The sequence below is a fragment of the Plecotus auritus genome, assembly GCF_963455305.1.
Source record: "Plecotus auritus genome assembly, chromosome: X".
NCBI classification, from domain to species: Eukaryota; Metazoa; Chordata; class Mammalia; order Chiroptera; family Vespertilionidae; genus Plecotus; species Plecotus auritus.
This window is the reverse complement of record NC_137784.1, coordinates 77,636,265-77,658,610: the sequence shown is the minus strand read 5'-3', so window position 1 is coordinate 77,658,610 and position 22,346 is coordinate 77,636,265. Positions and strand designations below refer to the sequence as shown.

The 22,346-nt window shown below is 40.1% G+C and overlaps 1 protein-coding gene across 1 annotated transcript in view; it reads left to right on the top strand.

The window, feature by feature from the left end:
• Window positions 1-534: 534 nt before the first annotated feature.
• The window catches only part of BTK (Bruton tyrosine kinase), a 31,898-nt gene continuing 10,086 nt past the window's right edge, over window positions 535-22,346 (top strand). Inside the window, exons 1-7 of the mRNA XM_080652840.1 lie at window positions 535-656; window positions 10,124-10,294; window positions 10,951-11,049; window positions 13,189-13,257; window positions 14,809-14,890; window positions 21,587-21,715; window positions 22,026-22,093. Coding sequence (XP_080508966.1) covers window positions 10,154-10,294; window positions 10,951-11,049; window positions 13,189-13,257; window positions 14,809-14,890; window positions 21,587-21,715; window positions 22,026-22,093 — 588 coding nt within the window. The 5' untranslated portion in view covers window positions 535-656; window positions 10,124-10,153. The remainder of the gene's footprint in view (window positions 657-10,123; window positions 10,295-10,950; window positions 11,050-13,188; window positions 13,258-14,808; window positions 14,891-21,586; window positions 21,716-22,025; window positions 22,094-22,346) is intronic.

Here is a 22,346-nt window from a genome sequence, read left to right as displayed (position 1 = left end):
CTCTCATTCTGTCAGGCTCTGTACTTTGGGGTCCCTTTGTGAGCACTTTCCATCCTTCATTGTCAGATTTAACTGTGTGACCCAAGTCTCCTCTGCCTTGGAGGACATGAAACTCTAAAGGCACTCTTCCCCTTTAGTCCCTTTGTTTTGTCTTTGTGGGTCCGCATTTCTCCTCTTTCCTGTAAGTCTCCACTCCCTCTGCTGACCAGCCCCACAGTCCTTTAGTTATGTTGTCTCTTTACCTTAAGGAGGTAGGCCTGATGACCTGTCTGCTCAAGTGAGCCCCACTAGAGTCTGTGGCTCCAGGAATGTTGAGGAGGGTTCTTTCAGAGGGGACTGAAGATAGAAGTGTCAGAGGTCCCAAGCAAATGAAGGGCGGAAACAGCTGGGGAGGGGAGTGTAGAATAGGGACAGCAGCAGGGAGCCAGATACCATGCTGCTGAGAAGAAGAAAAAAAAAAGGCATTGGTTTAAGTCAGGAAACAAAAAAAGGGAACTGAGTGGCTATGAAAGGGTGGGGTTTGCTCAGACTGTCCTTCCTCTCTGGACTGTAAGAATATGTCTCCAGGACCAGTGTCTTCTGAGATCGAGTCCTACCTTCAAAGTCCTGGCATCTCAATGCATCTGGGAAGCTACCTGCATTAAGTCAGGACTGAGGTGGGTCTGGGGCATGGCAGGGGCTGGGTAGCAGCAGCAAGTGCCTTTTTGGGGACCTCTGAAGGCCAGAGAGAAAGCATGGCTGGTGCCGATATAGTAGGTTGGCGGAGGAGGCTGACTGAGAGGGTGAGAATGTCATCAGTGTAGGCCCTGGTAGTCCCTTCCGATGATCAGAACAGGCTGTAAAGGGTCTTTTCTGAGGAGGGTTGTGGGGGAACAGTAAGAGAAAAAAGTGACATGAGGTGATCATCTGAACAGGTATCAAATGTTGTAAAGGGGCACCTATGCAAAACTTGGCTGAAAAGTAATATTGTCAGTGGCAGTAGGATAAAAATAAGTCCTTTGTTCAAATATTGCTTGAAGATCCAAAACATGTACTTGTGGCACTGAGACCCATAGAAGAAAAACACTTAAGATATAGATTGTCTGACAAAACAGTAAAAGCTCACATACCACAATAGGCCATTGACTTTTGTAAGATGGGGAAAAGCACCAGCTAAACCAAGGTTTGGTAGGCTACCTGCCTCAGGCTGTGTTGGGCCAATGTTACCAGGATCAGAGCTGGCTTGTTGGAAGGGTTGTGTGCACCAACCTCGTGGTAATAGTGGGTAAGAAATTGGGCCCAAAGAAAGCAGCCTCAGCCTCAGCCCAGGCTGTGTGGCCAACCCCTGAGGTTTTTCCTATTACCATTGCCTGCCATGTGCACGGCTTTCTTTTTGTCTTGTCTTAATCATTTCTTCTCTCCTTTCTGCTCCCCTCCTCCTCTTCATCCCCCTTTTCCCCTTCTCCTCCTTTCTCTTACCAGTAGCCCCTCTTCTTTATTCCCTCCTTTATTTTGTTCATTACCACATCCCCTGAAACAGAGTCAGTGCTTAATAAGTAATTGTTGAATTGCTTTTCTTGCCCCTTTCCTCCCCTCTGCTCTTTTCCTTGTTCCTTTCCCCCTTACTTTCTTTTTATTCTTTTTCCCCTTACTTTCCTAATACTTTCCCCATAGGATTATTGAGATCAATAAGCATGTTAAAACACGTAAAGCAGTTAAAACAGGGTCTGGCAATAGTAAGTGCTAATATCTCAGTGTTTTCTATGATTTTTATTCTGCCTGAAACTTGCCAGTGTCCCCAGAGGGCATGCCTAGAGCAAATGGTGTGGTATTTGGAACAAAGGGGATTGCTGATTCTGACCAAGACATCTTTGGATGTGCTGCTGGACCTCCAAAAGGAATCCTGGTCCATTTTCCAGGTCAGCTCTCCAACCTCCAAATCACATGCTGTGCATTCCCAGAGGCAGGGCAGCAGCAAAGCTCAGAGGCAGGGGTCTACCAGCTCAAGGGCTGTCCTCTGTGCTGTTAGTTGTGTGCTGGTTCTGCTCCTTCCCACATTTTGCATGCCAAGCCTCTGAACCAAGGGTGCTAGAGCCATTTTTGGAGTCTCAGTTATTTGATAAAACAATGTTACCCTCCACATAAGCCACAAAATGCAAATACTCATGGAACCTAAAGCATTCTACCAAAACAGTATCCCTTACTGCTAGCCCTATCTGCTCTAACCTGACCCCTTTTATATTCAGGCTATTTAAACTAGTTGCTTGTGTTAAAGCCCAAATTCCTGTTGCTTATGTCTAGTGATGTGTTTGCTTAGAATCCTTTGTAAACTCCTTTTGGTGAGAACTGGTACAACTTTCCATTCATTTCTAGGGTCTTGGAGCAATTTTAAATGAACATTACTATGATTTCTATGATTTACTATTTCCATTAGAGCAAATTTCCTACAGAGTTTCCTTTCAGTGGACTAGATCTGTACCAGGAAGTGACTTAGGTATAAGGAGAAGATATGGCTTTTGAAAACCAGTTTGGGTGTTTTCCACATAGTCCATAGATATCTGCTGCTTTTCACCCAAAGATGCCAAGATCTGATTTCTAACTCCTGGGAATAAGGGGGAGCTAGAATTTTCAGTGAAGCAGTGCTCAACAAGAAGCTAGAGACCGACCTTGAACTAATTCATTCCAAAGCTGCTTGATTATGCAAATGAAGCTATCAGAGGAGGGAGAGAGAGAACGCCTCTGAGGACCGTGAAACAAATGGGCCACGTGTGACTTTCAGTTTCTATGGAGGTTCATGTGCACTAACTTAGGGTGTTCAGAGAGCATTGGAAACACAAACCTTTAGGCTTTCTTTCTTACTCTCTGAGAGCCATCACTAGATGTCCATAGGGTTAATGTTGGTCATCTGGACCTCAAGGAGTTAGTTGCTCCTCTTACTGACTTGCCTCCCTGAAAGGAAATGAACTATAGTCTATTAGCTCATCCCTAGAAGAAGAAAATTCTAGGGAATCAAGATAAGTTAAATTTTAGACAAGTTGTAGGTTGGAATATAATGGAGTTCAAGATCATTGTCTCAATGAGAAAGCAGATTAGCCTGCAATAAAAACAGAATAAAAATGATTAGAAATTGAGTAGAAAAGAGGTAAAAGTAGGGGGAAAGCAGGCTCTTAAAAACTGCTAATGGGAATGGAAATTGGTACAATGTTTCTGGGAACAATTTTGTCAATATATTTCAAAATGCAAAATGCACATACTTTTGACTTGGTAAATTATTCTTATTTAGAGATCCTAGCATCATGGGAAAATAATCAGGAGTAATGTTACACAAGAACTTTAGATATTTTTGTATTGGATGGATGGATGAATAGGTAATGTGCAATATGACCTCAAATATAATAAAAATGCACAGAAAAAAGAAAAGTAATATGTCCACATAATAATGCCTCTGGATAATGAGCTTATTGTTGATGTTTTATTCTTAATATTCCTGTAACTGAAACATTTTCTATAATGAATATATGTTACTTTGATATCAAATAAAAATAAAAATGTTTAAACCAGGGAAAACAAAAACTGACAAAAAAGCCAAAGGAGCACACAAGTCCAGAGTGAAAGATGGACACTCCAGCAGTCATCCTCAATGTGATGCTGAGTGTAAATTCGCGAATTAGCTCTCCTTTCCTCATCACTTGGCCAGAATCTACTGTCTCTGGGGCAGGGCAGAAGACATGATGGATTCCAGAGACCCAGAAGTTTCCAAAACCATACAAGAAAATGCAAAATGTTAATGTGAAATGCTGAAGAAGAACCAGACCCCTAAAACCTCTTGGAAATTACTACAGCAGATGAGAATTTTCCTGGTTAGCATGCAGCCTAAAAGCTGATTCTGCTTGGAAATCCTCACCATAAATTTGGTTACCTGTAGTCTGACCCTGAAGCTTTTCATAAAATAATTATGTTTCACTAGAGTGTGAATAGAGCTTTTTGAGAACTTAACAAAAGTAATTAAGTTTCTTTGTTGCTATGGTTATGATATTTTAAAGAAGACTTCTCTTCTGATTCTCAGGCCAGGACATTCTTTTTTTTTTTTAAACATTTGTTTTTTATTGTTTAAAATATTACATATATCTCCTTTTTTCCCCCATAGACCTTTTCCCCATTCCCCAGCCTCCCCTACCCCCTGTCGCATGCCCTCATCCCACCCTCACAGTGTTTTGTGTCCATTGGTGTGCTTATATGCATGCATACAAGTCCTTTGGTTGATCTATTTCCCACCCTCCCCAACACTCCCCAGCCTTCCTGCTGTAATTTGACAGTCTGTTCGGTGCTTTTCTGCCTCTGTATCTATCTTTTTATTCATCAGGTTATAATGTTCTTTATTTTCCATAAATGTATGAGATCATGTGGTATTTTTCTTTCATTGCCTGGCTTATTTCACTTAACATAATGCTCTCCAGGTCCATCCATGCTGCTGCGAAAGGCCAGGACATTCTTAATCTAAATCTCGACCAGAACCTGAGAGATGTTTCTTGGGATTGAGAAGAGAATTTTCATAGGCAAAATTTAGCTCATTGATTATACTCTAATTAGAGAAGATGACAGATAATTCTTTTAGATTTCATAGTAAAGCATCAGTAAGATAGGAATGAAGAAGGAAAAAGAAATAACACAGATAAGCCGGACTTGGGTTTACCACTTTGTCTGAATAAGTGAGAATTCATTTTGAGTGTGGAAAGCTATCTCACATGTATAAGAATGTTTGTGGCAGCTTTACTTACTAGTATAATTGAAAACTAATAACTTCCATATTCACTAGTAGGAGAATGGAAAAATGAAGTATGACATAGTCATCATATCATATAGAATATTTTCCACATATAAAAGTGAATTAAAATGGATGAAAAAGGTGAAAGGATTAAGAGAAAAAATATATATGACACATAGACACAGACAACAGTATGGTGATAGCCAAAGGGAAAGAGGGGCAGGGAAAGGTAGAAGAAGGCAAAGTGGGGATAAATGGGGATGGAAACAGACTTGACTTTGGGTGGTGAGCACATGATGCAGTGTGCAGATTATACATTATTGAGTTGTAGACTTGAAACATATATGGTTTTATTAACCAATGTCACCCCAATAAATTCAATAAAAATAAAAGTAAAAATGTATGAACTAGAGCTACCAAGACAAATAAATCTTAAAACATTACATTGAGAAAGAAAGTTGTTAAAGAATATGTACCACTTATATAAAAATGTAGAACATGCAAACCAATACTAAATATCTTTTATGAATACTTACATATATAGTAATAATATAAAAACATGCCCACGAATGACAAACACCAAAGTCAAAATACTGCTAACCTCTAAGGAAGAAGGGATGGATTGTGGAGGACACAAGAAGGTTTTTACTCTATGGATGGTATTGCATTTCTTTTTTTAAAAAATATTTTTTTATTGATTTCAGAGAGGAAGGGAGAGGAAGAGAGAGATAGAAACATCAATGATGAGAGAGAATCATTGGCCGCCTCCTGCATGCCCCTTACTGGGGATCGAGCCTGCAACCTGGGCATGTGCCCTTGACCAGAATCGAACCTGGGACCCTTCAGTCCTCAGGCCGACGCTCTATCCGCTGAGTCAAACTAACTAGGGCACATTTATTTCTTTTTCTTTTCTTTTTTTTAAAAATGAATTCATTGGGGTGACATTGGTTAATAAAACCATACAGATTTCAAGTGTAAAACTCCATAAAACATTATCTGCACACTGCCTACATGTGCCCATCGCCCCAAGCAAAATCTCTTTCTGTGCCATTACCACCACCACCACCACCCCCCCACCCCCCCCGCCGCTTTGTCCACCTCTGGAAGCAATTATGGCACAAAGTTAGGACTCTGTAGAGCTAAGTGGTGAGTACATGAGCATAATGTTATTCTTTGTACTTTTGTCTATTTGCAATATTTCATATTATAAAAGAAAGTTCATTCAATCAAAGTTTTACATCCATAATAAGCAATAGCAACCCAGGGGACAAAAAAGTGAGCATTCCACCTAACCCCTGAGCTTTTATCCCATCAACAATGAAAAGGAAACAGTGAGTGATTCTAGGAATCCGCCAGTTAGGATCTCCTTGTGGAAGATTTAAAGGAAAATGTAAGAAAAGCTGGCAGGACTTCATGTGGGAAAGAATCTTCATGTGGAAAAAGGTACTGTGGACAGTTAACAAGGAAAATAATCTTTTCCAGCCTGGAAGAATATTGTAGAGGAAAGTGCTCCACAATCCTCTTATCCCCTGTATTTACCACCATTTCCTCTTAAGCAGAATGTTCCTGGAAGATGAATAGGAGTCTGTCCCAACTACTGTTTGATAATAGCCATGGGAAATGACAGGATGCTGAGGTAGATGGCATCACACCTCACTGAAAGAAAGAAAAACCCTCTGGGAGGCAATGAAGTACTAAAGAAACAGTAAGGGTTGTGGAGTCCAGATGGATGAGGTTGGCCAATCACATAATCTCCCTGAGCCTCATTTCCTTCATCTGTTTTTTTTTGTGATAAATAAATAAAATATGCATGTAAAATGCCTGACAGGTAGACTGCATTGAAACAAGAGTTCTCTTCCATTTCCCGGGGGAGAAAAAGAAATAGCCAGAATCTTGCTGAGAAACTAAGTAATGCTTTAAAGGAGAAATAAGGAGAACACACTGCTTCTTGGGGATATTCTGGTTAAGTAGTTATTTGAACTATGAATGACTGGATAAATATATATATATATATATATATATATATATATATATATATATATATGATTTTTTACAGAGAGGAAGGGAGAGGGATAGAGAGTTAGAAACATCGATGAGAGAGAAACATCCATCAGCTGCCTCCTGCACACCTCCTACTGGGGATGTACCCGCAACCAAGGTACATGCCCTTGACTGGAATCGAACCCGGGACCCTTCAGTCTGCAGGCCGATGCTCTATCCACTGAGCCAAACCGGTCAGGGCATGACTGGTTATTTCTAATTAGCATCTTCTGGATTCTTCCCAATCATAGGCAGGCTATGAAGTTTTCTGAATTTTGTTCTGGTGTTGTCCCTAATAGTGTTTTATATTAACTTGAGTAAAGATAGGAGCCAAGGGTGGTTTAGATTACTGATTCTGCAAGTGCTATATATATTAATTTATTGGTATAGTCCAGTCTGTAAGATGGCTGAACTATTTCTTATTAAACTCCAAATCTTTGCTTTTTAGTTTAATAAAGAGAACATTATGTTGCAATTCTGTACTTTAAACAGAGAGTTCTGTGTCTTTCTATTACTTTTCCTCCTCCTCTTTCTTTATATGAACAACTGTGTGTGTGTGTGTGTGTGTGTGTGTGTGTGTGTGTGTGTGTGTGTGACATTCATGCCACTTCCATTTCCACCCTCTGAGTGAAGTGTATGGTCAGTTCTTATGGTGCATGTTTGTCGTCAAATCAACTCTGTAGACTTCTGAAATTGTTAGGAAAAAAATTAGTACCTGCTATAATACATACCCAAAGAAACTGCAAGTGCTCTCTAACACACAATGTTCATTACATAGCAACCTTCAGGAAGACAAAAAGATGGATACCTCTCCTTTCACATTATTGCTGGATGGACCAGTGGTGACTAAGGAAAAACTGCCACATTTTCAGGCTGCAATTCCAGACTGGATCACAAGGAAATTGGAGAAGCGCAGTCAAAGAAGGGATGTCCAGGCTATGGAAATGCCAGTAATCCTCCAGCTTAATGATCTAGACTAGGGTAGAGGCCATTTCACCGCTTGCTCCCAGGGGTTTTGGCTAGTGAGAGGCTTACTTACTTCCTCATACTTAGACCAACACTAAACCCTACCCCAACACAGACACTTGAAAGAGAGGAAGGCTCCCTCTTGTACAAACTGGATTTGTTCTAAAAATGAAAAAGAGCAGAGGCAGCTTCCAGAAGGACCTGTCTTATAGGAAATAGGAACAGAGACCAAGACTGAAGCAGATGTTGAGTCTGAGCAGGGAGTATATCTACCAAGAGTTTGCAACAAAACCAAAGACAAAATGCTGGATGTGCTTTACTCAGCTAAAGAAAAAAAAAAAGCATAGCGAGACATGGTTTATTGGGAAGCTTCAGATCCAATTTTCTGGTTTTGCTACTCAGTTTCTTTAGGATTTTATTTTGTCTAATGTAATTTGAGTCTTTGATTGTGAAGAGGTACTTAATTAGAATTCACCATGGGAACAAAGGTGATATTATTACATGGATCTCCATGAGTTGGCAGTTCCTGAGAAAAGAGTATTATTAGTTGGTTACCACTATTTCTGTTTAAATGAATAACTTTAATGTCAAAAGAATCTCTTTGGGATTTTAGCTGAATCTAAATATAAGAAAGGACTCTCATTGGTTGTAAACTCTTAAGAGTTTGTCATTCCCATTTAAACCAATGAATTAAGGAAGAGAGCTGTGTGGCAGGGTGTGGGGAAAGGTTTGCTCCTTTGCCCAATTTTTTCTTGAAAGATTATTTATAAACCATGAACTAATCCACCCCCAGAAGACAATGTCATCCACATAGCAGATCATTCTGAACATCTCTGCTGTTCCTTTAACCTATTTTTCCCCTCCAGTATAATAATAGGCACTTCTACATCACAGAAAAGAGTAATATAACAGTGTGGATAGACTCAGGCTTCAATAAAAACCACTCCCTTGCTTTCCTGGTGTGAGCAATAATCTGTGCTTCACAAGCAGTGAAAAACCTACTGCCTTTATTTTGCTTCCTAGTGCCACCAAAAGCATAAGGAGTTTAGTTTAAAAGCTAAATCCCCACCCCAGGAAAAAACCCACCACAAACAAAAATTGAGAGGGAATGATGATTTTTTTCAGGATTTATTTAGGGTTCTGTTTTTGTGACAGTATTTATATTTTCGCCTTATAGTTCTAATAAAGGTTTGGAATTCATAATATAAGATCATGCATAGCCCTAACTGTTTTGGCTCAGTGGATAGAGCATCGGCCTGCAGACTGAAGGGTCCAAGGTTCGATTCCAGTCAAGGGCATGTACCTTGGTTGCGGGCACATCCCCAGTAGAGGGTGTGCAGGAGGCAGATGATCGATGTTTCTTTCTCATCGATGTTTCTAACTCTCTATCCCTCTCCCTTCCTCTCTGTAAAAAATCAATAAAATATATTAAAAAAAAGATCATGCATAAACTTTAAGTGTATAACTGATATGAAGTGTTGTTTGTGTTAATAAAAAATGGTGACTCTGTGTAACTTCCTTTGCCTTTCTGTATTTCAGTTACCTAAACTAAATCTTTCTGGGGTACTATAAGTTTGGAGAGTGCCTAAATGAGTTACTTTTTATAAATGATCAGAGATGGCATCCATAAGAGTAAGATGACTGTATCATTTTTGCATGATGCTGTTTAAGAACTAATCTAAGTAAAAAGGTGGGGAAAAGCCAAAAATCAAAAACAACTCCTTTCCCCCAAATTCTTTTTTTTTTTTAATTTTAGAACAAAGCTTCAATCATTTGTAGCTCTATCAATGGGTGATGGGCAAAATCAGTTGGGCGGCAGTTAGTATTCACCCATAATTGCAGGTGCACACTCCATATCCTTATTAGACCCCTTGTACAGACCCCAGTGGGACAATGTTTGAAAAATTACACTCACCATCTAGGAAACTGGGAACTGAAAGTCCAATATCGGCCTCAGTGGAGTTCTGGCACCTGCATTATCTCTGTTGGGGATATCAGAGTCAACAGCTGCACAGAGACTTTTGCTATTCACAGATTCTGCACTTGTCATCATAAAAGGGCGGTTAGTATAAATTTGCCTCTAGACATTACCAAGCACACAGGTACATGTAATTTGACATCCAGAGCATTTCATTGCCTTATACAAGACCTTCGTTTATGTGAGGTTACAATGTAGAACCAATCCACCCTATTCAATGTACATCCATTATACCTGAAAACTGACAGAGATGGGGACTGTGGAAGAAGGATGTTGAGGTAAGAAGGTCTTTTGTTAGCTTTACACATTTCTGTTCCATTTGAAACTAGGTGGCTAGGCTGAGGGGGTACCAGGGGTGATTAGAATTAATGTGATGGGTTGTTCATTATCAACAGCACACAAGTGAGCTCCAGAAAGACGAAGCTATGGCTGCAGTAATACTGGAGAGCATCTTTCTGAAGCGATCCCAGCAGAAAAAGAAAACATCACCTTTAAACTTCAAGAAGCGCCTGTTTCTTTTGACCGTGCACAAACTTTCCTACTATGAGTATGATTTTGAACGTGGGGTAAGTTTCTCTGCTGTGATACCTGAGTATCAATGACTTGGCCTTAGATCTTCATTGGGGAGGAGTTAGAGGCTTTTTGGTTGGAGGAGAAAGGTGGAAGGGACTTAAGTACATTTTAAACTCAGCAAAATGTTTCCTAGACTAGAATCTGCTACAGCCACGTAGGAGCCAAAATTCAGGGGTGCTAAGAAACCGTGAGGGAAATCATGCCATGGAATTTTGCCATTGGTGAGCATTCATTAAATGATTGTTGAGAATGAAATCCAAGACTTGAAAATTGCTTCCTTATTTTTTGTTATAAAGACACACAGTCATCCACTCTTTTATAGTGCTTACCCTCCATCTGGTAGTCAAAAAAGGATGGCTCAGTGGATAGAGCATCGGCAGTGAAAGATATTAGATGTGGAAGTTGTTGTTGTTGTTGTTTTCTTTTTCAAAATGAAAGGTCCTGATAATAGATCATTGGTGTCACCTCACTATGTTGAATGAGTAGATAACAATCTAATCATCCAGTTGCTTAATCACTCTTTTTTTTCCTTTTTATTGAATTTATTGGGGTGACACTGGTTAATACAATTATACAAGTTTCATGTGTGCAATTCCACAACACATCGTCTATATTCTTTCTCTATTTTCTTCCTCACTCTCTTTCTCAGAGAAGAGGCAGTAAGAAGGGTTCAATAGATGTTGAGAAGATCACCTGTGTTGAAACAGTGGTTCCTGAAAAAAATCCTCCCCCTGAAAGGCAGATTCCGGTAAGAAGAGACCATTGACAGAACAGGGGTGGGGGTAGGTGATAGGGGAGCAGATAAGAATCTTAGAACACTTCAATTCTTTGTAAATAAACTGGTTGGTGATGCTGTACAATGTGGAACACACAAAAAAGCTTTATAAAATTCTTCACTCTGTCATGTACTGATTCTACCAAGTCTCAGCATTTTCCCTCAGATTCAGAACAACTCATTTACTTAGGAAAATTTGTAACACAGATTTCAAGATGGCATCATATCAACTTTTCAAACTAATCAGAGATGGTTGGTTTTACTCCCTCAGTTACCAGGGTCAGATTTACAAGGTAGAGTTGGTTTTAAAGCCAGTATCCCAGGGCTCTGAATAATATGAATTTTTTTTAAATAGCTCATTTATTCTCCTCTCATTTCCCATAGCCTCTCCTGGGCATACCGCTTACTGAGTTAATTTTTAAATATAATTTTTTTCAGATTACAAGAGAAATGAATATTTATTATAGAAACTTGCAAAAATATAAAAAAGCACAAGAAAAGATAAAATCACATATAAACACATCATCTAGCTAAAACACTATTAACATGTTGGTGTATGTTTTTTTCCCACTAGCAACACATATTCCCACACTAATATGTGTTATATATTTAAAACATAGAATCATACTACACATCTTGCTTTGCAACCTACATTTTCAATATATGAAAACTTTACCCCATGACAATAGGTACTCATTAATAATATGAGTTTCATGGCTGCATAGTATTCCTTACCATGGATATACTATTCTGTAATTTGTTTAACCAGTTCCCTATTACTGCACATTTAAGTTGTCTCCAACTACTTGACATTATAAACCATGTTGGAGGAACATCCTTGCATACATATTTATGTACTTTTGTTAGTCTTTTTCTTCAATAACTTCCTAGAAGTAAAATTTTTCTTCTGTTTTTGAAATCTGTGCACTTTGGTTCTTTTTATCTTTTTTTTTCTATTTTGTTTACTAGATGTGGAATTTGAATTTAATACACTCCTACAAATTATGCATGAGAATATCTATTTTTCTACATTTTTTCAATGCCAGATATTATAGCCCTGGATGGGTTTGGCTCAGTGGATAGAACATCAGCCCTTGGATGAAAGTTCCCAGGTTCGATTCTGGTCAAGGACCAGTTGCAGGCTCAATCCCCAACCCTGATCTGGGCGCGTGCAGGAGGCAACCAATCGATGTGTCTCTCTCATATTGACGTTTCTCTCTCTCTGTCTCTTCCCCTCCCTTCCACTCTCTCTAAAAATCAATGGAAAAATATCCTCAGGTGAGGATTAACAAAACAAAAAATACCAGATATTGTAAATGTTTGTTAAGTTGGCAGCCAAGAAAAATGGTATTTAATTGCTGCCTTATTTTGCAATTATTATTATTTTTGTTGTTATGGATTTTAAAGTCTATGTCATCAAATTAATTCACCTTCTTCTTAATGATTTAAAATTTTACCACTAGAAAGCTCTTATCTCCCACAAAATTATACCATCAGTTGTTTTTTTCTCAGTCATTCGGTTTCATTTTTTAAAAATATATTTTTATTGATTTCAGAGAGGAATGGAGAGAAAGAGAGCTAGAAACATCAATGATGAGAGAGAACCATTGATCGGCTGCCTCCTGCATGCCCCCTACTGGAGATCAAGCCCACAACCTGGGCATGTGTCCTTGACTGGAATTGAACCTGGGACCCTTCAGTCCGCAGGCTGACGCTCTATCCACTGAGCCAAACCAGCTAGGGCTCAGTTTCATTTTTTACATTAAGCTCTTGAATCCATCCAGAATTTACTTTGGTATATGGTGTGAAATAGCTACCTAACTCCTTCCCCTACCACCAATATTAGTGATTAAATGTCCCAGTACCATTTATTGAGTAAACTCAATTTCTGCAATGATTTGAGATGTCTGAGGCTTTTTTTAAAAAATGAATATGTGATGGTTCCTATGGATATGTGTCCTTACTGGGTTATAGGAAGCAGTCACTAAGAATCTGCCTAGTCTGTGCAGGAGAGCCTTCTTGACCTACTACAAAGAACTCACAAAACCAAAGGAAATCCAGGAAAGAACAATGCATCAACCAATAACCATGATTTTTCTTCTTTCATTGCAGAGAAGGGGTGAGGAGTCTGGTGAAATGGAACAGATCTCAATCATTGAAAGGTTCCCTTACCCTTTCCAGGTGAGGTATTTTCTCTCACCAGCTCTCAGAGGAACCTGTAATGTAATCATTAAGGATGGGATGTGGGGCAAAGGGCAGGATACTAAGTCCCAAGAAACAAAAGTTGAGATGGACAAGGAGACTGGACTGAGAAATGAGACTGGTATGATCTAAGAGTGTTTACTGTTCTATTTTCCCAATCTCACATAGTTTCTTTTAGTCTGTACACCTCAAAGAGTCCCTATAATGTCATTAATTTTATTGTGGTGTGTCTTGTATATGATAACTGCATTGAGAAAGATGTGCTGTTTGTCGAGTGAGCATTTCACTTCCTTCTGATTCTGAATATCTGTCCAACGGTGGTCATGTGGGTTGAAAAGTCAGAAAAGGGGAGGGGAGAAGTATTAGGAAGTTTGGTATGAAGAAGGCTTATTAGACTTATACATAAACCTAAATTCTATTCTAGTCTGGGATGACTGGAGAGCCACATAGACATATGTTTGGTAGATGCATTGTAAGCCATAAAGGAGAACAAGAAATTCAATTCGTCTTGCTTATGTCCTGAGAACTCTGTAGGCCACTTGTTGTGAATATAGAAGCCCCTGCAACAGTGAAAGCCAGAAAAGGAAGTGGAATGTCTCAGGGGAGGGGGCTTTCTGTCATGGATTGATGAGCACAGCGAGACTAACAAGCAAAAAGAAAAATGTAAAAGGATCTTGCTCATGTCCTTGACTGTATCAAAGTTTACAAAACGTTTGAAGGAGGGGTGTTTTAGACATAGTTTTGCTACCATTGTGTTTCAACAAGGTGACGTTGTTTGTCTGGGCTAGTAGAAAAAGCTAAGCAGCATATAATTCAAAATTAATTTACATTTGACTTTAGAATCCACTATGTGAGGTTTATTAAATCTGTAAAACATCTAATATCTTTTACACACCTCTACAACACCTAGCACAGTGCCTTGTACTTGTGAGGTGTTAAAAATATTGACTGTTTGATTTGATAATAGTGCTTAACATATACTTTACTCATTTTGGAGTGGATGTGTGTCCATGTTTGGTTTACTTTGGCTAATACTGGCAAGTGGAGGCCACTGGGCTGTGAGGGGAAAATTAGCCATGAGTTAAAATTTGGCTCCATATTATCCAAGTGAATAATTCATATGTAGTAACCAAGACTTCAGTTATATAAATCATTACTTCAATTCTCTATACAAACTCATAGTTTAATAGGATTATAAAATAGCCTTTGTTGAATAAACAAAAGTCCTGTCTCCACCGTGGGCTGAGGGAAACATTATGAACTAAATTTACACACAAATTGAAACATAAGTCAGTAGAACCTAGTATTCAGTAAGCTAAGACCTTCTAAGTCCTACATACCTGGATATGAATTGCTTAGGAATTCTGCAGATAGCTCACATGACCCTGGCCCAGATGTTGACTAAAGACCCTGCGTGTTTTGTTTTCCCCTATGAATAGAAAAAGTTGTGACTTAAGATTATTTACATCAAGATCTTTCTCCTTTTATTCTGAATCCTATCTTCTAAAGTTTGTGTGTCCATTGTCCCAGGTTGTATATGATGAAGGCCCTCTCTATGTCTTCTCCCCAACAGAAGAATTGAGGAAGCGTTGGATTCATCAGCTCAAAAATGGTGAGAATTATTTGGAAAACAAAGAGAATTAATTTCCATAGAAAAGAAAGGAGGGAGGAAGTAAGAGGAATGGAGGAAGATGGAGAGGGAGAAAGAAAGACCGAAGAGAGGAAGACAGAAGAGAGAAATAAAAGAGAGGGGTGAAGGTGAAAAAGAGAGAGGAAAAGATAGATGGAAGGAGGGAAGTGAAAGAAAAAATAAAGAGAGGTGGAAGGGAAGGAGGAAGAGAGAGAAAGGAGGGAAGGAAGAAAGGAGATAGGAAGAGGAAGAGAAAAAATGAATTTTTCCAATATTAGTGATGCAGTTGAGTTTAATCTTCCCTCATATGAAAAAGATATCACACACTAGACTAAAAATTTCAACCCAGTTCACCACTATGTCTGTAGTGCAATGTTGTAATTGTAGGTGTCTTCATTTCTCTATTTATAAAAATGTCTCATTCTTTACACTGTTTATAAGGGTGGTGTGGTATGGCATTCAATGGTTATTACAATATTTTGAATCCTAAGTATGCAATACCTAGTTCAAAAAAAACCAGATGTTTATAAGAGTGCTTGAAGTCAATGTAGAAAACCTGGTTCCAAGCCCTCTTCCATCACTAATAAGCAAAGTAACCTCTGGCAAGTAGGCTAATAAGCTTCTTTGTGGCTTGGTTTCTTCTGAATTTGGAGTAATATGCATGCCATACCTACCTCCAAGTTTGTCTTAAGGATTAAATGATGCTATATATGTGAAAGCATGTGGAAAACAGTAAAAGCACTGTACAAGAAAGCACTATACATATCTTCATTGTGGATAAATACTTTCCAAGGAATTATTTTATGTTCCTAGCTTTATGAAGATCTAAACTTGAACATAATTTCAGCATTTCATATACACCATATGGTGTGCTCAGATAAACTTGACAGTAAATGCTTGTAGCACAGGATGCATGAACACATATTTGTGTGTATATATAGCCACACGTCAAGTGACTGAGAGATTAACTGGTTGAGTTGACATCAGGAAAGGCTGCCTAGAGAAACAGGAAGGATGGTAGACTGATAACAGCATGGTTGGGTTATTGCATGACAGCCTTTTGTCTCAATAACATTTAGATTCTGATACTCGGTTGCTGGCTACACCAGCTTTTTCCACTCCCTTGAACACAAGTTAATTGGTTAAAATAAAAATTACCAGATTTTTCAAGCTGAAAGAGGAGAGGAGTAAGGAAGAGAGGGGTCATTTGTTGAAGTTTTGCTATGTACCAGACACTGAGCTAAATACCATATATTTAATTTCTCATTTAATTCTTATAGAAACCTTGGGCAAACAACAACAACAATAACCAATGTTTAATGAGCACTTACAAGCTACCAGGCTCTGGGCCAAGTACTTCAAATGTACAATTTCATTAAATTCTCACAATAAGCTTATGAAGTGTGTATCATTTGTCCATTTACAGAGAAGGGACTGAGGCTCAAAGAGGTTAAGTAACTTGCTCAAGGGCACACAGCTAGTGAGTGGGGAAGACTGGATTCTTACCACATCCCAGAAACTAAGCTCAAAATATAGTTTCATGCTATTTGGTTCTCTAGCCCAGAAATTGCACCTATAGTTGGTGTTAAGATACAGTCATGTGCTGCATAATGACATTTTGGTCAACAAAAGACTGCATATACTGGTATGACAGTGATCCCATCCTATATAATAAAAGGGTAATATCCAAATTGACCCAAACGGTGGAATGACCTGGAATGACTGGTTGCTATGACACTCACTGACCACCAGGGGGCAGATGCTCAATGCAGGAGCTGCCCCCTGGTGGTCAGTGTGCTCCCACAGGGGGAGCTCTGCTCAGTTACAAGCTGGGCTCACAGCTGTGAGCCTCAGCCGTCAGTTGGACATCCCCCGAGGGCTCCCAGGCTGCCAGAGGGATGTTTGACTGCCAGCTTAGGCCCGATTCCCCAGGAAGCGGGCCTAACCCGGCAGGTGGACATCTCCCAAGGGGTCCTGAACTGTGAGAAGGCACAGGCCGGGCTGAGGGACGCCCCCAAGTACATGAATTTTCGTGCACCGGGCCTCTAGTCCTATATAATAAAAGGCTAATATGCAAATTGTTCCCTTGACTGGGATTTTGATCCAGAGTTCAACTGGGAGTTTGACCAGGGGGCAGGGCCAATGGCCAACTGACTGCGGCCCCTCCCCCCAGCTGACCCCACCCCCAATCAGCCCCCCACCCTGATCAAGGGTGGGGCTGGCTGGCCAACTGCCTGCAGCCCCTCCCCCAAGCCAGCCTGGCCCGAGCCCCGATCAGGGTGGGCCAGCCGGACTCCACCTGTGCATGAATTCGTGCACCAGGCCTCTAGTAAGATTATAAAGGAGCTGAAGAATTCCGATCATATTAGTGTAATAAGCCTACTGAGCTACCAGTCATATAAAAGTACAGCAATATGATTATGTACAGTACATAAGACTTGATATGAGAATAAATGACAATGTTATTGCTTATGTTACCAGTCATATAAAAGTACAGCAATATGATTATGTACAGTACATAAGACTTGATATGATAATAAATGACAATGTTATTGCTTATGTATTTATTATACTATACCTTTATTGTTATTTTAGAGCATATTTTTTCTACATATAAAAAAAGTTTGCTGTGAAACAGTATGCCATTTTACACCAGCAGCAACTTCATACATATTGTGTTTACCACGGCTCTTGATTGCATCATTTTATCTTGTGCTTGATTTAATCTTGTGTAGTTTTGTACAGTACCATGCTATACAGGCTTGTAGCCTAGGATCAATAAGCTATACCATAAGGCTAGGTGTGTAGTAGGCTATATCATCTAGGTTTGTGTAAGTATACTCTATCATGTTCACACAACAATTTACAAGCCAAAACAAACAAACAAACACAACCACTTCAGTTGTGTCATTAGTGTGAGTATGTGCAATTCTACCTTCTTTTCCCTTATGTTGTACCGAAGGCATTTTTTATCCAGTTGTTCCAGACCTAGGTGTATGTCCTGTTGAACCTGCTTGGGCTGACAACATGAGTCAAAAAGCAGGTGTCTTGCAACAAAGATCATAGTTACTGGAAGATTCAGATGCAAGTTCTAACAATCCCAGGACAGACTGAGGTGCTAGTAATATCAATAGTGAGATAGTTTAGGAGCCATAAAATCCCACCTAGTTAATGTTATCTCACTTTAGAGTAAAATGCACCAATTGAAAATCACTAACACGCCCTGGCCAGTGTGGCTCAGTTGGTTGGGCATTGTCCCATGCACCAAAAGGTTGCTAGGTTGATTCTCGGTCAGGGAATATGCCAGGGTTGCAGGCTCGATGCCCAATAGGGACCATGCAGGAGGCCACCAATAGATGTTTGTCCCTCATGGATGTTTCGCTTCCTTTCTCCCTCTCCTTTCCTTTCTCTCAAAAAATCAGTAAAAATATTTTTAAAAATCACTAACATGAAAAGGGGACTTCATCAGAATCCTGGCTGCCTCTACTGTGAAGAGGCATGAGGGATCCTTCTCAGGTGCTAAATCTAAGTGTGGTTAAGTGGTTGTAGACAAATGTGGTTAGCTGTATACCTTAGATCTTTGTACTTTACTTTATGATATGTAAATTATACCTCCATTTAAAAAGTAGAGACTCAAGTACCTCTTATCCAGCTGCTATGTTTGTTTTTTACTTCAGTGGCACTTTCCATGCAAAGTTGTATGCCTGAGGACTTAGCCTTGGGCTTTCTTCTTCCACTTTCTTGAACATGACAGCAGACACTTCTATGTTATAGCACCACAGTTATTTGGCTATATTCACTCTAGAATCTGTTTACTCAAGCTCAATAGAGGCTATCCTAATTGCAATTTCAAAAATAAGACCTCAGCAAAATGAATGAAAGAGTGGCATTGGCAAAACTCCAACAACCAGTATGAGGAAGAATACTTCATTCATTCCTGAAACAGAATTTTAGACATTGTCTTGATAACTATGGATATGAAACACTAGTCCATCAAGTACTAGGAGAATGTGCACCAACCACTAGCGCTTCCCAGATAGGGCTGGCCCTATGAATTGGTGAAGTAAGCAGTTTCTCCTAGCCTTCCCACTTGAACACTGTCTTAGCTCAGGCTGTCATAACAAAATACCTTAGCCTGGGTGGCTTAAACAACACATATTTACTTCTCATAGTTCTGGAAGCTGGGGAGTCCAAGATCAAGGTGTCTCTGATTTGGTTCCTGGTGAGAATTCTCTGCCTGGCTTGCAGACTGGCCACTTTCTCACTGTGTCCTCACATGGCAGAGATAAAAAAAGAATCTCTCTCTTGAGTCTTTTCTTATAAGGGCACTAATTCCATCACGAGGTCTCCACTCTCATGACCTAATTCCAAAGGCCCTCTCCTAATACCATTACATTGGGAGGCTTCATAATATGAATTTTGTGGGGACACAAATATTCAGTCCATAACAGACCCTCTGTTTTTACAATTCTCTCCTAAGTATCTGGAAATACCAGCTCTGAATTAGCTAACAAAAAAGGGCTACCATTTTAAAGGAACCTCTTAAGAGGCAGACATTATTTGGTAATGTAGGGTGTGTTCTTAATGTGTGTGCTGGAGGTGGGGAGGGCAGGAAGCTTTATGTCCCTTCATTAGCATATTAGTATAGCTTAATTTATCATAGTAATTAGTTGTTAAGAATTCTTGGCATATCTACTAGTGCCCAGGCTTACACATAGGGTCTTCAAGAGTAGTGTCATGGGAAGAGGAGTAGAGGGTGGCAGTGATGGAAGCAATCAGTTCTTGCTGAGAGGAGTATATGTAATGTTGTTCAGAATTGCCAGTGCCTGGTAATAATAAAAGTCAGACAGATGTTTGGTTGGCTTTACTATTATTTAAAAACTAGAGGCTCGGTGCACAAATTTGTGCATGGGTGGGGCCCAGCCAGCCCACCCCAATGGGGTGTTGGAGGCCAATTGTGGGTGGGGCTGGCTGGGGGGTGGGGCCGTGGTGGTTGGCCAGCTGACCTCACCTCCAATTGGGGTGTTGGGAGCTGATCAGGGGCTGGGCTGACCGGGGGGCGGGGGCCGATTGGGACTTATATCAGGCTGGTTTGCTGCCGCAGTGCGTGTCATAGCTACTGGTCATTCTGGTCATTCTGGTTGTTCCACCATTCTGGTCGCTGGGCTTTTATATATATAGATTCTTTATGGGTGATGCAGCCCCTTATAGCCTACACTGAATCTGAATAGCTCTCACCATCCTGCACTTGGTGCAATGGTGAAGGGGAATGTTGAAAAAGTGAGGGGTGAGGGTGGGCATGCTAAAGTGGTTAGAAATTTTCAAATCCATGCTTAGAAAAACATCAAGATAGCACTTTAAAAAAAGACAGCACTTTTGTTCTTTTATACCTGGCCATCAGAAGTTTCCATGCCCCCCCACCCCCACCAAACCTTAAGTGAGTGGAGTATGACTAACAAGCTCTTAAGGACTGGAGTTGGTCTCTATAGAGGAAAGTTTTGTTTTGTTATCTGTTTTAAATATATATTTTTATTTATTTCAGAGAGGGAGAGGTAGAAACATCAATGATGAGGGAGAATCATTGATCAGCTGCCTCCCACATACGCCCTACTGGGGATCAAGCCCACAACCCGGGCATGTGCCCTGACTGGGTATCAAACTGTGACCTCCTAGTTCATAGGTCGACATTCAATCACTGAACAACACTGGCTGGGCTTGCTATCTTAAAAAAAAAAGTTACACAGGGTTTCTTCTTAGCAGTTAAAGCTGAAATGTGTATGTCCTCAAATGCTTAGACCAGCCTAGGTCTTAGACCAGCCTAGATCTTTGCCCCAATATCAAGCTAGTGTCAGTTATTTCAGTTGTCTTTGATTCTCTGTTATCTAACATGATCCCAGGAAGACTTACCTAACTGACTCCATGTGAAGGTTCTTGAGATGACACAGTATTAAAAACCATAATACCAGTTCCTCCTATCTGCAAAGTACTCTGTTCTTTGCAAAGTACTTTAGCTTCGGGGAGATCTTCTGAGCCTCACAACCCTGGAACGGAAATAGAGCTCCAGCGTTTATCTCCTGCAATGTGCTCAACCCACATTGGTGGTCCTAGAAGATTAAAACCAGGTTTATTCTAGAGAGAATCTAGAGGCAGAATCACCTTAATTTTCCCCTAAGCTCACTCTGTTGATTAGAATATGAACACAGAAAGCCTGGGTGCAGAAATTCTCACTAAGGCAAATATCTCTAAAATATATTTAGAGATATATCAACTCAGGGAGCTGGGATGCTGGTATATTGAAAGCTGAAGTGAGAGTTTGGCTTGGACAAATTGTGTCCCTTATCTGGAAAAAAACATCATAATCAACAGCTGCCTTACAAGAAGATTATAATGGCCACATGGGAGAACACAGATAACATATTTTTGTTCTTGGGCTCTGGAGACATCAGATAGTCTTATCATGTTGGTCAGGAGACAGTTATCATGACTGACCACTGAAAAAACTATACAGAACCTCTCAGGGGCTGGGCATGGGAGCCAACTGGCCTTGCTGTCTGCTTCTCTCCAGGGTGGCTGATGTTTGAAGCTCACCACTAAGCTTAGTTGAAGAGAAAAACATGCAAATAGTTGATTCTCCTGCATATCAGATGTGAGCTTTCTCTCTCTTCTCTCCTGTTACAGTAATCCGGTATAACAGTGATCTGGTACAGAAATACCACCCTTGCTTCTGGATTGACGGGCAGTATCTCTGCTGCTCTCAGACAGCCAAAAATGCTATGGGCTGCCAAATTTTGGAAAACAGGAATGGAAGTAAGAGATCTGATCAATATCATTTCTCCCTCCTTTGACTCTATCATGCACTCTCTCAAGGGTCTATCAAACCCAGGTTTGTACATTTTGGCCATTGCACAAAGGGGCCTGGGAGAGGGTGGGTGCTGAAATCCAGCTAGTGCTCTGTTCTCCAAGCTGTGCAACCTGCCATGGGACTGTATCCACCCAGACTTTTTCTAACTTGCCTAAGGGCACTGCAGAGGAGAGAGGGCAAACTCTCTGACCAAACCAGTCTCCAAGCCATTTCCTAAGATGCATTCTGTATCATCACTGGTATCTTATTTTGCAGGCTTAAAACCTGGGAGTTCTCACCGGAAGACAAAAAAGCCTCTTCCTCCCACACCTGAGGAAGACCAGGTATACAGGAAAATTGGGTGCTGCTATTGCTCAAATAGAAACTTACAATTACCACAGAAAACACACCAGAGTCTTAGAATTTTTCTGGGACTTGGTACTGTTAATTGATATTCTTTCTAAGACAAGGAATTTGTCCTTCTAATTAGGACTTCAGTGGAAAGATAGAGGGCTATTTGGAAGCTCTTGGCAACCATTTAATCCAATCACCTGTTTAAAACAAAACAGATCCTGATTTTTTTAAATAAAAATATTT